Raw genomic sequence first — 13722 nt, 5'->3', positions numbered from 1 at the left:
AAATAAGTAAACGCTTTAATTGACTCATTTTAAACAAAAGCACACAACCTGTTTTCTGACGACGTTATCACGTAAAATCATCGTTCGTAAACCGGCTTTACAGACAATATTTCGTTCAAAAATCGTGTCCGAATATTTGGACGTTCATAGGGCTGTAATTGTAAATAACTTTGCCAAAAATCTGAACTGCTAGATTTGATGAACGGTTCGATGCATGTTAAAGGTTACTCTACTACAAATTAGGGGTAATTAATAAAGTTTTAAGCAATCAATTTGACTTATGTTCCTCGTCCGATTAAAGAATTTAATAGTCAATGGGTTAGCAGGTGGTTCTTCTTTCTTAGATGGCTTGGCTCAAGTATACTTTTTAAACATAACTATTTCTTTAATTCGAATTCTTTCAAAGGATAGAATTTCAGCTCCGATCGCTTGTATAAAATAATTCTCGAGTTCCTTTTAATAAGTAGACAAAATATATTTTGAAAAGAGAACCACTAAAATTTTTCAGTACATATTTTTTTATTTCTTACAAAATGAATTTTTATATCTTTATTTACAAATTTTACAAAGTTTTTTTCCAAAACAAAACACAAAACAAAAACAAAAAAAATAACTTCTACTATACAATAATAATAAATAAAATAAAAAAAAAACTTTTAGAAGTATATTTTTTCTTAATTTATCATGGCATTCTTTTCTGCACCAATACTTCTGGTAAATCTCTTATAAGTATAACCAACTGGTGGTAAATTATCAAGGAACGAACTCTCACTTGGTTGTCGGGTTAGTTTTGTTTGTAAAGCTTCATCCGGGTTCAATGCAGTAAATGGATTTCTTGATGATTTTGGAAATAATTCATAACCAAATGGACTTAAATTAGGGCTGCTAAAGAAATTACCAGTTACTGCTGTATTTGAAACAAATGAAGATACCGATGGACGTTTTTCTATTGAATTAGTTGAGTAGAAAGCATAGTTTGTTGATGGTTTTGTCGGAATAAATGGTGATAAACTTGATGGTGTTGATCCAGTAAGATCAATACGAAGAATACGATTGTTATATTCATTACGATTTAGGTTTTTCAAGAAGAAACGATGGAATTTCGAAGAAACCATGTAGAGGGCGCCATTTTCTATGCGAGGTGTTGTTAAATCGGCTACGAATTGAAGACGTTGCTGATCTGTTGCAAGAGTTCTACAAAAGAAAAGAAATCACCGATTAGTTGTTGTTAGAAATGGGTTTAAAGTCAAGACTCACTGTTGACGTCCAGTTGTTGGATTCCATGATGCAATAGCTGTTTCCGAAAGAGGACTGAATAGAAGACTTCCGTCAATTGGTGATACACCTAAAGTGATACCCTGGGAAGATTTCTTGCCAACAAGCTTCACCGGCAAAAGCTGGGTTAATGCAATTGGTCCCGATCGAAGAACTTCACGAGTAATAGAAAAGACCCTAAAAAAAAGCAATTCACGTTTATTGAAGGTTTAGAGTATTGTTTCGAAAAATTCTTACCTGTCAGTAGCCAAGGGCTGATAGTAAGCTATTCCAGCTTTTTCGTCAAAAGTCAAGCCCACAACACCATCCATCAATACAAAACGGTCTCCAAGAATTTCCGACTGAGCGAAATCTGGATCGGGGTACATAGAAGGATGGGAAACCCTCCAAGTCACATCTTGCTGGCTGTCATAAACGACGATAGCTTTAAAAAAAAGTTTGGTTAGTGAAAAGATTCAAATAAAACCTTAGACTTGACCTCACCAGGTTCAACAGTATCCGAAATGTAGACGAAAACATCATCACAAGTTCCCGCTTTCGAGGTAGTTTCATCGATGATCAAATTGGTAAACAAGGATTCCCCTCTCAAGACTTGTCGAGGGAAGTCAATTCTGTAAAAGACTCAAAATCAGCTAACTTCTTCAGAAAGTCAAAACATGTCCGCAAATCAAACCTTCTGACAACTCGATTAGTTGCAAGATCAAAGACCAATATTTTCGGTGGACAAGTAACTTCGTAGTCCTCCAAAGATCGTGATATACCTGCATCCAAGGCCCACAACCGGTTACACGAATCAATCCTCATCCTATAGACCGATATCAATTTCAAGTCACTGCAATTAAAGTCTTTACGACCGGCCACTGCATACGACCAATCTGGAAAAACCTAATCAAATACAAAAAGAGGGTGTGTGTGATTTCTTAAATCTTGTCTTAAAAGTCAAATCGCGAATTGACAAACCTCTAAAACTGGATTATCACCGGCTCCCACCTTGGGAATGCTACTAACAGTTGCTGTAACACCTGAAAATAATTGCGGTGTAGCTACGTAAATCCTATCATAACCGATAGCTAGACCAGTAATTAATATGTTTTCCGGGCTATAAAAGCTTTGGTCGGTTGTTGGTGATTTTGGTGGGAAATTGTATGAAATAAGCTTCCATTGGGTGATTGTTTCGAGCGGACTTGTGTCTAGTATTCCGTTGACCAAGTTCAAGACCATCAGTAGTAGATAGACTAGAGTTTCCAGTTGTGATGCCATTCTTCTTTGATGATGATCGAGGGGGGGGGTTTCAAATTACGAGCAAACGAATTACACAAAACCTGTAAAACGAAGAGCAAAGAGAAAGAGGAGTTAGAGTTAATTGAATGAGAGGGGCTTGTGAGCCGGTAGATTTGTTTTGATTTGTTGTTGTGTGTGTATGTAGATTGAAGATAGACAGAGGCTTACGGGTCTCAGACGACGGTAAGACACCACGTTTACATTGAGATGAAAATGTGCGAAGATAGCGCGTGCCGGAACGTATAAAACCGCCACCGGCGACGCATTGGCCATTTAAGAGAAACCGCGTTTGATTGCTTGGCTTGATTGCAAGTCGTATAATAGAGGCAAGCCAAGTCAAGCTTTACGTTTGTGGTCAGTTAGAGTGAGGCTTGAATGAGCCATCATCATCATTTTATAATGGCGCAATGTTATACGAGTTATTTAATGTGTTGATGCGGTTTGATTGATATGTGTGTAGCTATGTAAGGGGTATTAAATAAAAAATTACATTCATGCAAAAAAAACTTTACAATATGTGAATTCCTTTTTGAGCCAAGTTGCATTACAAATGAATGGAATTTTATACGTGCAATTGCAAGTCGAGTCATATTTAAGCTATAGCTAGAGCTACGGAAATAAAAATGTTACATCAGGTTGATTTTTTCATTTTATTTTAGTTTGACAGATTGTCTTGTGGGGGAGTGATAAAAACTGGAGTAATTTTATGGCAATGGAAAATATCACAACAACATAAAAAAGGCATAAAAACTGTCACGAAAAAGTGAAAGGTTGACAGTTTAGTTAATGCTAATTTATTCAGAGTCAGTATAATCATGCTTCAGTTAATTGTGAATGGACATTTACCTATGACTTTCACACAACTAACGTCAGTGTGGGCAAGGCTTTTAGCCTTGAAACTGGAGTTACAGATAGTTGGGTGGTTAGTTCAGTAACCTCTTGAAATTGGATAATATTAATTTGTTGAAATTTTTGCAATGGGTAGTTGTTTATATTTATTTTTATTTGAATGTATTAATTTAATCATTTCGGAGTCGTAAACAAGATTTAATATGTAACCTAATTGATAAAAAAACAGACACATAACTCAGTGACAACTTTCTGTTTTAAATTCAATTAGATAAATTTAATTGATTTATTGTAAGTGCATACTGCAGAGGTGTGAATGGATAACGTTTTTTTTAGAACTTTGAGGTGTCAATTTTTGCCCATTCACAATCCAAATAAAAAAAAATTGAACTTGTTTGCCGAGGTAGTTAAAGAATTTATCGTTTACAAACAATTTTTCGTAGGCTTAGGTTATCTAACTTTTTTTTTTGGAAATATTGTGGCAAAAAGGCACTTAATTCTCTTGATTTACCCTAAATGGCAATGGCTACAAAAGTATTACATTTTTTTTTGAAAAATTTGGTCGGTCAAAAAGAATGGTAAATGAATTTAATTTCAGGGTTTTTCATATCTTGTTAAATGGTAGTAAAAGTAACATAGGCGTTCAATGAAATAAAATAGTTTCTCATGGAATTTGACCAAAACTTTTTATTTACAATAAGGATAAAAAAATAACGATCCAATATTAAAATATGTTGCGTGAATGGAGTTTTTTTTTGGAGGAAAAAAGGAGTAAAGTGCAGGATAACTAAATATAGGAAGGAAATTTTTGGTTAAATATGAGTTTTATAAGGTATATTACTTAAGCTTGAAAAATTAAGAATAATTTTAATCTTATCGTCCAAAACTATGAAATAGCGGTAAATTTTCTAAAAAACAAAGTCAAAAGGATAGCTTTTCTAGATTGATCTCACATGTAAGACAACAAATTTCTGACAAAAAAAACTTGATTGAACTTGATGAGTCAAATATAAAGAAATTTTGAGCTAAATAATTATTTAATACTGCGTATTTTGTTCTCCACGTTCAAAACAAACTTTTTCGATTAGAAATGCAAAACCATCAGAATTTATTATTATTTTATGTATTATTTGAACATTCATTGGGGAAAATTATACTAAATTTGCTTATGTTTGTGTGAGTTAGTGAATCAGACAGAAAAACAACAATAAAATTAATAGATAAAATTTATTTTCCATCCTTGATTAAGATCTTGATTAAATATCGCCAAAGCCCCGCAGATAATACGAAAACTCTTGATTTGAAAATAATGGTAGGGGAAGTTGGGGCCAGACCGTTTTTGTATTATTTGTATATGAAAAAAATTAAAATTGGCAACACTTGTAATATAAAATAAGTGTTTTCTAGTAAGATAGATCATGTCTGTAAGTGCACGGAGAAAAAATTGCCACCTTAAAATAAGATGATGCACACATTAAATTTCACCACTTTAAAATAAGGTGATATCCGCTTAAAATAAGGTGATTCCACTTAAACTCAGTTAAATTTAATGTGAACTTCATCTTAATTTAATATGAATCCTCATCTTAAAAAACCGACCAAAATTAAAAATTTTAAAATTATAGTCACACTTTAGCTTTAGTTGTAGTTTATCATACTCATTTCCAACAGTGAGGGAGCACAGTGGTAAGGCACTGGCCTAGTTACCCAACAGTTGTAGGTCCGATCCGCGGTGGCTGCCAGTTTTTTTTTTTTTAATTTGCGCATTCAAGAATTTAATGTGACTTGTCACCTTAATTTAAGGTGATTTCACCTTAATTTAAGGTGAAAGTCATCTTAGCAAAAAAACATGCAGAAATCGGCTTAAATTAAGGTGCGATCCTCTTAATTCTATGTGGTCTGTTTTCTCCGTGTATGACCAAGTTCTGTTGAAACCTCAAAAAGTTACGGTAAATTTTGTGTTTTTTCATGAAATTCTTAACTTTTACGTGAAAAATAAATTTTCTTAAATTTTTTTTTTTATAATAAAAGGTGGGAACCGATTAACATATATCATACGTGTCTTTTTAAAAAAAATTCTATTTTTAACTGAAAAAAAAACGGTTTTATTACCAACAGAATTTGATAGGGCGATCTTACCCCCATGAAGGGGCAAGACCGTTTTTTGTTAGATGTTTTTTCATAACGTATATATTTTGCTCAGTATTTTTAATTTTTATTATTATAATGAGAGTTCCTTCAAAAAACATAAAACTTAATGAATAAAGACTTTAATTTAATGAATTGATGTTTTTATTGGTTTTTAAGGCAGTTAAACACAAAAGGGGCGGTCTTGCCCACACTTCCCCTATATAAGTGGTTTTGTTGGTTTAAACAAACAAGTTCTTTTGAAGAAAATTCTCTATGGAAAAATTATGGCAATAAAATTTTTTTGGTCACGAAACGGATTTGACTAACAACTTTTGAAAATTTTGTCCACGTAATTTTTTGAAATCCTAATCGGCCAAAAATTTCTGCCCATGCCTTATAAAAAACTTATACTCTCTTATGCTAATTTATTTGGTGTCATATACACATCAACTAACCTCTTGGAAAATCCTGATCTTTCCAATGTATTTTGGTATGTACCTGTGCAATGTGCAGCCTCAATGACCTTCTGCAACAAGTCTATCAATCAAGTAAGAGTTAACTTTAAAAACATGCATGTAGGAAACATGCAAACACTCCATCATTTAGATACTTGGGTGCGTGCTGGCCTTAGCAACACAAAAGGTGCAGTTTCTTCTTTTATCTCTGTGTCAAAGCCGAAGACCACACCTAACTGAAACTGGTAATGCACCAGTGATGCATATTGTTCGACAAAGTACAAATGCACTCGGACGTGAGTAATGCTACCTTGAGTAAACATATCGTGTTTTTTGATAGTAAATTTATAAAAGAAGGTAAACAAACACATTTTTATATAATAATTTTCTCTTTTGGCTGCATTTTCCGAACAACTACTTACATACTTAAAATGCATCTCAATTAGTCATACATACTTAACAAACAAACCATACACATTTTGCTATCTAGTTAGTTTTCATTTTAATTACTTTTCTCACTTATCGGAGCAGATGATTATTTTCTTGTAAAAGAAAAACCTGTGATATTTGCAAGCAACTATCATTAAGCACGCAATCCAAGTCTATTTGATTTTTAATTTTTTTTTTTCTAAATTATGGTTGATAATTTTTTGCATGAAATCAGTGATTTTAGTGACGTTTTTCACACCATCACGATAAGATATACAAAATATTTCATATGGAATGGTGCTAAAAACGATGCAAAGCAACGTCAAATGGCAGCACTTAAATGTCATAACATAACGATAAAATGAGTTGAAAAGATGTCAACAACCTACGTATGATTACTGATTTTATACGAACCAGCAGATATTGTAAATGCAAAAGTAAAAATTGTAGTAGGTATACGAATAGTGAGTGAGCTTCTTTCATTTGTTGAATTATTCAAGTATGTTATGAGGCGTGTGTCTTCTGCCATCCATTAACATATATAAAAGCGTGGATCAAAGTGGAGTGAGTTTTTGATATGCATCTGAGTATTGGGATGGTTATCTAAAAAGTTATGACTTGTTGCCCTACTTATGTAAGCGAGACGACAAAAGTTATTGTGCTTCCTTAGTTTTATAAGTTTATAATTATTATAATTAAAGAGAAAAGTAAAATAACTAAAAAAGAGAAATTAGTTCAGTCATGTCAAAAAATGAATGCATTCATTTTTCATTTTTTTTAAGAACCACCGCAAATCTGTTTTTTTTTTCCAGGCCATCATAACGCACTACTTTTCTCTTTCAACTTATTTTTAAAATGTAACAATTGCAGTTCTTATATAAGATGACGAAAAGCTGATATAATTGTTATAAGATTTTACGTGATAACGTCATAATCAATTTAAAAAATTATTTTAAGCAAACCAAAATATTTGGATGTATTGGGATTCGAACTTCAGACCCTTGGTGAAATAGACAAATCATTTAACGGTTTAACACTCTGATCGTATGGCTGTCTTAAGTTGGACTTGGCCTCATATGACTTGAACCATAAGATGAAATTGCATTCTATACCACACTCCTATAACAGGCGGAACGTGGGGATTAGAACGCTTTTTCGTGCATTCACAAGCACATAGTGTTAATCGATTTATAAGACGTTATCACATACAAAAAATATTTAAAATTTTGTTAAACAAATCAAAAATAAATTTTTACAAAATTTTATTTTTAATTTATATTGAAACTAAATAAATTGAACATTTAGGTCATGAACAATATCTTCTGGCAACTTTTGAGGCATGCGATCTAAATTCAAAAAGACTAACAGAATCGTATGTAACAAAACGGACAACATTTTTTTTTAACGAACATTTTTGATCCGTTTTCAAAAAAAACTTTGATTATTTAAAAAAAAAATAATTTTAACATTAAAATTAATAAAATGTTTTTGTATGAAATCAAAAAAAAAAAAACGGTTCCATTACAAGTTTATTTCTAAACGGTTCGTAAAATAAATACCTACATATTTTATATTTCTTAATTGCGATAGTACACGTATCAAAATCTTTAGAGTCCGTAAAAAAAAAAAATTTCCATTTCTGGCAATATGGGAAGTAGGTACTATTTGGTCGTATTCGGTCTTCAAAAGTCAATTTCTCTTCAAGGGAACCAATTCCAACCCATAAATACCAAGTTAAAATAACAGACAGACCTAATTGCGAGACTAACTTTTTTAGCGTTTATTTCCAGAATGATATGCAACCTATATTAAATAATTTAATTCTTATGTAGTGTTACAAATAAGCATCCGTGAAAGGAAGGCATTCGCGTTTTTTTCCAATCTATTGAGTTTTATTAAAAAAAAATTATGAAAAAAATCATTTTTTATTGTTGACGTTATTTATACAAACATTCCCGTATTTATAAACGTTGTATAATTTTATACAAATGTTTAAATTTGGAAAATGTTATCAAAAACTTTGTTTATTGTTGTCTAATACCTGTCAAACTTATACACAAGAGTAGATTGTCTTAACCGCGAATAATGTGATTATTAATTTTATTAAATAAAGCATTTCATAATTTCATAATTCCATATCGTTCCTCGCAATTGTTGCCAACCCAAAAATCACATGTCATAGCTTAACATAACTTTAGAATTCGTAACTCTAGTTTTTCGTAACTTCGGTTTCGCGTAACTTTGACGGCCGTAACTCTGTCGCACGTAACTATGTTATTCGTAACTCCGTTACCAATTCTTCTTTTTTCATCCATTTTATACTTTGATCCATAGTTGCAATTGCTTTATTGCCGTTTATAGTTTTTGCTAACTGCATCATTGTTATATTGTGCAGATTCTTATACATAGATTTGTTTGGTTAAATCCAATTAAATAAATTCTCAAGTGTCAATTGTCACCAAATATAATAATAGCCTTAGGCGATTCTCTGTTTTGCAAGAAAATGAAATCCTTGACTTGTCACAGACTCAATCTTTTGTTATTTTGCAATTATTTTTTTTTTTATTTTAATTGGTTGTTTTTCTTATTTAAAGGCGTTAAACAGTGGTTTAAAAATAAAACAATATTCTATGAGAAAATTTGGTAGAATTGTTTGCAATATTGTGTACTATCTTATACCTTTTTTATACACACAACTTACGCGTCACTTAATTCTACGCCGGAAAGAGTTGTTTTCTTAAGCGAAACTTAAGAATATAAGTTCTACCTAAATAAATTATGCATTCATTTCTTTACAACGAATAATCACCAATGATGAGGAAATTAATTTGAAAATTTTAGTTCTTCAGAAATAAGTAGAAGTACCTAAGAGACAAATCTTGACTCAATCTGCCTTATTATGCTTCTGAGTTTTAAAACTTCATATATTAAAATAGAATGTACAATTGAGGTCACCTAGTCCTTTTTATTCAGTCACATTTTCTTAAAAAAATAAATTCTTACAACGGTCACTGTGGCGTATGTGGAACATTTTTTTTTTTCTTTTATATTTTTGGAAAATGTTTAATGCAATGTATGCTATCGCTGGGCAAAAATAAAACCAGTTGACTTCTGTTGACCATTCACAAGGATTGAAAGGTATAAATTGGTCTTTGCTGTGAATTGAAAAACACTGGCCACTTATCAGAATAAAATTATGGTCAGCATAATCCAATATCTAGAACCTGAATCAGATTATTTCCATAATCAATTTAAATCAAAAAAATTATGGTATGTACGCTGTAGGAATTACCAAAACAACTTTAAATTAGAAGCTTGCATCCACCACAAACACCTTTTACTTTGTATTAAGTTTAGTTCTCGTTAGTACCATTTTTGATGGTAACACCTTGTATACACGCAATTTTCCAATAAACTGAGGTTCCCACACAAAACATTCTTGACAGTAATTAAGAATTTTCATGTCTTTCACATAAATTCCTGAGATGAGACCAACCTAAAAATAATTAAAAATATTATTTAGCAAAAGGCGTTCCCTTTCACAAAGGTTAAACAATAGAGTCTGCTATGCGCTATGAGCTTGTTAACTTTCAAAACCACCCATACGAAAATTCTTCACACATACCACACATATGGGTGTCATACCCATAAAAGTAAGGTATGTACCTCTTGAGCAAGGCCACTCACTGGGAAATTAAATTTAAACTTCGGAAAAAACTGCTCCCAATTTTCCCGCCAGTGGAAAATAGTTGGAACTAATAAAAAAAACTGTGCTACTGATTACCCAGTATTTCACCTTATATAACCTTTTTGTTTTTTTTTTTTTTTGGAATTCATATTCATTATAGAAAAATGTCTATACAAAAGAATAGAGTGTAGACCTATAAACTTACTTGGTTGTCTGCCTCTATCCGTTTTCATTATGCTCGTACCACGGTGATACACAAAATTACGATAAAAATAAAATTGCGTAATTTAAAGCTGGGTGAACTATATTTTACCTCTCAACACTGCTGCTGCCATTGCATTTGAGAGTGTTACACTTTAAGTGAGAAAAAATGTAGGCATACTAAAAAGCATATAGAAACTGTGTAGTTGTACGGCTGGCAAATCGAACAGATTGCTGGTAGGTATAAGCAACCGACAAAGGATTTTTTTTTAGTTCAATGCGCCTTGTTGTGATTATGGGTCGAGGTAGAAATACTCGTTGTCATGTTGCCCATATCTACTCTATAACCCCACAAAACCAATCGTTTATAGTCTGGAAGATAATGTTGCTCTTTTATCAATTTCTTAAATTTTTTGAACTTTTATATTAAATTCATGCAAGTTGAACAAAAGTTATAACACTTCTTAATAAATTCTTTATTTAGTCTTAAATGGTTTCTTTATTTAATTACTACACTTATTCTATCAGGTATTCTATTTTAATTAATTCTATCGGCCCAAGTTGCACCTTTTCTCTACTTAAAATGAACTTAAATCCTTCTTTAAAAAGAATGTGAAAAGAGCTTGAGAGTTCTTCTTAACATCTGTGCTACTTTTTTGAAACATTTTTCAGTTTTGAATGAAAATACAATATTACTTCTTTGACTATTAAATGTACCTTTGTTTTATTATTCTCTTTTTTCTCGGCCTCATTGGCTTCTTTTTTTTTCTTTTTAATCTGTCAACTGGATTATTTATTTTGGCCAAATACTAGGTCGCCATATTATGTCGTGTTAGTATAAGTATCTCGCACAGAAACTTTAACCAATGTTTTGATCTGATATCTGATCGAATGTGGACGGACACCCACAAAACTGCTTGGCTAAGTCTTTTCAAAACAGTCAGTCACACAGTTTTTTTAATTGCTCTTAAAAATACTTGTCTCTTTGAATGACAGGAACATTAATACTGTGACTTGCTCAACAAGTGGCGCTCATTGAATCGTTCGTTGAATTTTTAATCGATTATACTCTTATATCTATAATATAGTTTCCTTATGTTTCAAGAAGAAGAAAAAAAAAAGAAGAAAATTATTAGAAAGTGATAAACGCAAATGCGTAGCTTACACGCATGTTGACATATGCGCAAACCATTTAAAAAAACTTGTCTTAATTTATACCTTTTTGATTTTCAATTTTCTATCACAGGTAAAATATCAAAACAGGTGTATATGCAGAAATGGTCTATTATTTACATTCGTTTCATCTGCAACAAAGTTGTATATATATTAGAAAAGTGGTTGAATGGTTTTCAATAACACTTTGGAGTTATTGGTTTAAATTCTCGTTAGAAATTAAAATTTATTGTCATACTGGTACTAGTATTTGAATTAATTTATGGTTTGTAAGCAAGTTATTATTTTTCGTTCAAGTTATGCGTCTTCACGCATGTTGATGGAAATTTTTACAAAGAAACAGGATAAAATGTGGTGGCTTGGAACGAAATGAAATTACATGAAGCGAATCATTTCAACTTGAGTATAGAAGGAAATCTGCCGTAGACTAGAACCCAAATGTGTAGCCAATTAGTCTATTCTCTATTGCGATCACTTTTATTGTAGTTAATTGACTTATATTTTGATTGTAATTTGATGAATTGTGATTTGATGATTGATTTATTATGATTGTAAGGCTAAGGAAATCCGTTAACTAGCTAAATGTAAGTTGACTGTATTAAGTTATTAACTACTTTTAATTTTTAAGTTAATTTTGTTAGTTATGCCGCAAGGAAAATCATTGACCCAGGAGAAATTGGAAAAATTAAGACATATTATTGAGAAGGGTTGTGTAGCCGGGGATTCTAAGAAAGCTCCATATTGATACTTGGGCATTTTGATCGCTCTTAAAAATTTTGATTTCCAATTTTTAAAAAAATTTGTTCGGTCAATTCCTTGAATTTGGAGATTTTATTTTTTTTTTTTTAAGCACGAATTTCATTTTACACCTTTCAATGAGAATGAAATCCAAAATATTGATTCATACAAAAACTAAAAACGAAATATGTATGTACCTACATTAGAGTGACCGCAAGAAATCGATTTTGGAAATTGGGTCGGGGGAACCCCATTAAATGTTCAGCCTTTGATGATTTTTAGATAGCCAAAATTTAAGCTTGATTGGTCTAAATGGTGCCGACACTCGCTCAAAGTATCAAAAATCTCTGTTTTTTCACTGTTTTGCGAAGAAAATTAGCTCTAGCTCCCAAACAGATGGGGCTACATTCACTTTAGCATCTGAATTTAGACTTATCCAATCAAGCTTAAATTTTGGCTATCTAAAAATCATCAAAGGCTGAACATTTTATGGGGCTCCCCCGAAAAAAATTCGTCAAAAAAATTTTCCTATGGGAGTTGCGGTCACTCTAATGTACATAAAGGAGGTTCTTATCCGGGACATGCAGTTGAAAAGCCCCCATCCACTTAAAAATTTTAGGACAATTTCCCTATTTTTTTAAAGATTTTTATTCTTCTCCCGGATTTTAAAATACAAATCCCCAAAAATTAGAGAACTTTTTTTTGCTATTAAGAACTAATCGATGTCCATCTATCGAGTAATTTCAAAAAAAAAAAAAAAAAAAAAATGTTATTCGTTTTTATAAGTTCTTTTTGAAAGCGGCTATTTTTGGCTCCAAGATTTTTTTAAATTTGGTTTTTTGCTTATAAAATATTGTGGCAACAATGTTCTAAATATAATTGATAATTTAACCAGAGATACCCAAAGGAGGTGGGAAACTTTCGTACGTGTTACCCCCCAAAACCCATTTGTTTATTTCGTGTTGTTGTAATCTCTTTTGTAGGTATTCGTGAATAAATGTGAAAAACACACATAGTTTAGCCACGGTGTTTTTACGCACACCTAGCCAAAAATGTACGTGTATCTCTGAATTTTACTAACAAAGATGAGCAGTTCCAAGTTCATTATTCGGACACTAAGTATGATAAGTGCGATAGTATGGAATTTTAAAATGCAGTCTGAAAACATTCGTGCAAAATGTGCGGGAATTTAATGTTTGGGTGCACTAAAATGAATTATATTTATTAAATTCAAATGCACGATTATGTTTTGGTAAATTTTTGGGAAGAAATACTAATCGTTTTATCCGCAGTATATTTTATTTTAGTCCAGAGTTAAAATTGGTATTTAAATATTTCAGCCATCCATTTTGTTCCTTAAAATTTGAGCGTTCAGTTAAGTTTTCAATAAAAAAAAGTAGTATTTTCGTCTTTTATTTCTAAAATCGTAAAGTATGTATAAGTTGATAAAGTATGAAGAAGATTTTTTGAATGATTTCACATTAATTTGGATCGAATTGATTT

At 31.7% G+C, this 13722-nt stretch overlaps 1 protein-coding gene across 1 annotated transcript; it reads right to left on the bottom strand.

Moving 5' to 3' along the window:
- Positions 1-628: 628 nt before the first annotated feature.
- LOC129916811 (major royal jelly protein 1) lies at positions 629-2597 on the bottom strand. The gene is made up of 6 exons (XM_055996966.1): positions 2236-2597; positions 1949-2160; positions 1759-1886; positions 1513-1699; positions 1258-1452; positions 629-1194 (listed from the first exon to the last, which is right to left on the bottom strand). The coding sequence occupies exons 1-6, from the start codon at positions 2533-2535 to the stop codon at positions 675-677; spliced, it is 1542 nt and encodes a 513-aa protein (XP_055852941.1). The 5' UTR covers positions 2536-2597; the 3' UTR covers positions 629-674.
- Between the last annotated feature and the right edge of the window lie 11125 nt (positions 2598-13722).

The sequence above is a fragment of the Episyrphus balteatus genome, chromosome 3, assembly GCF_945859705.1.
Source record: "Episyrphus balteatus chromosome 3, idEpiBalt1.1, whole genome shotgun sequence".
Taxonomy (NCBI): Eukaryota; Metazoa; Arthropoda; class Insecta; order Diptera; family Syrphidae; genus Episyrphus; species Episyrphus balteatus.
This window is presented reverse-complemented; position numbering and strand designations above follow the sequence as displayed.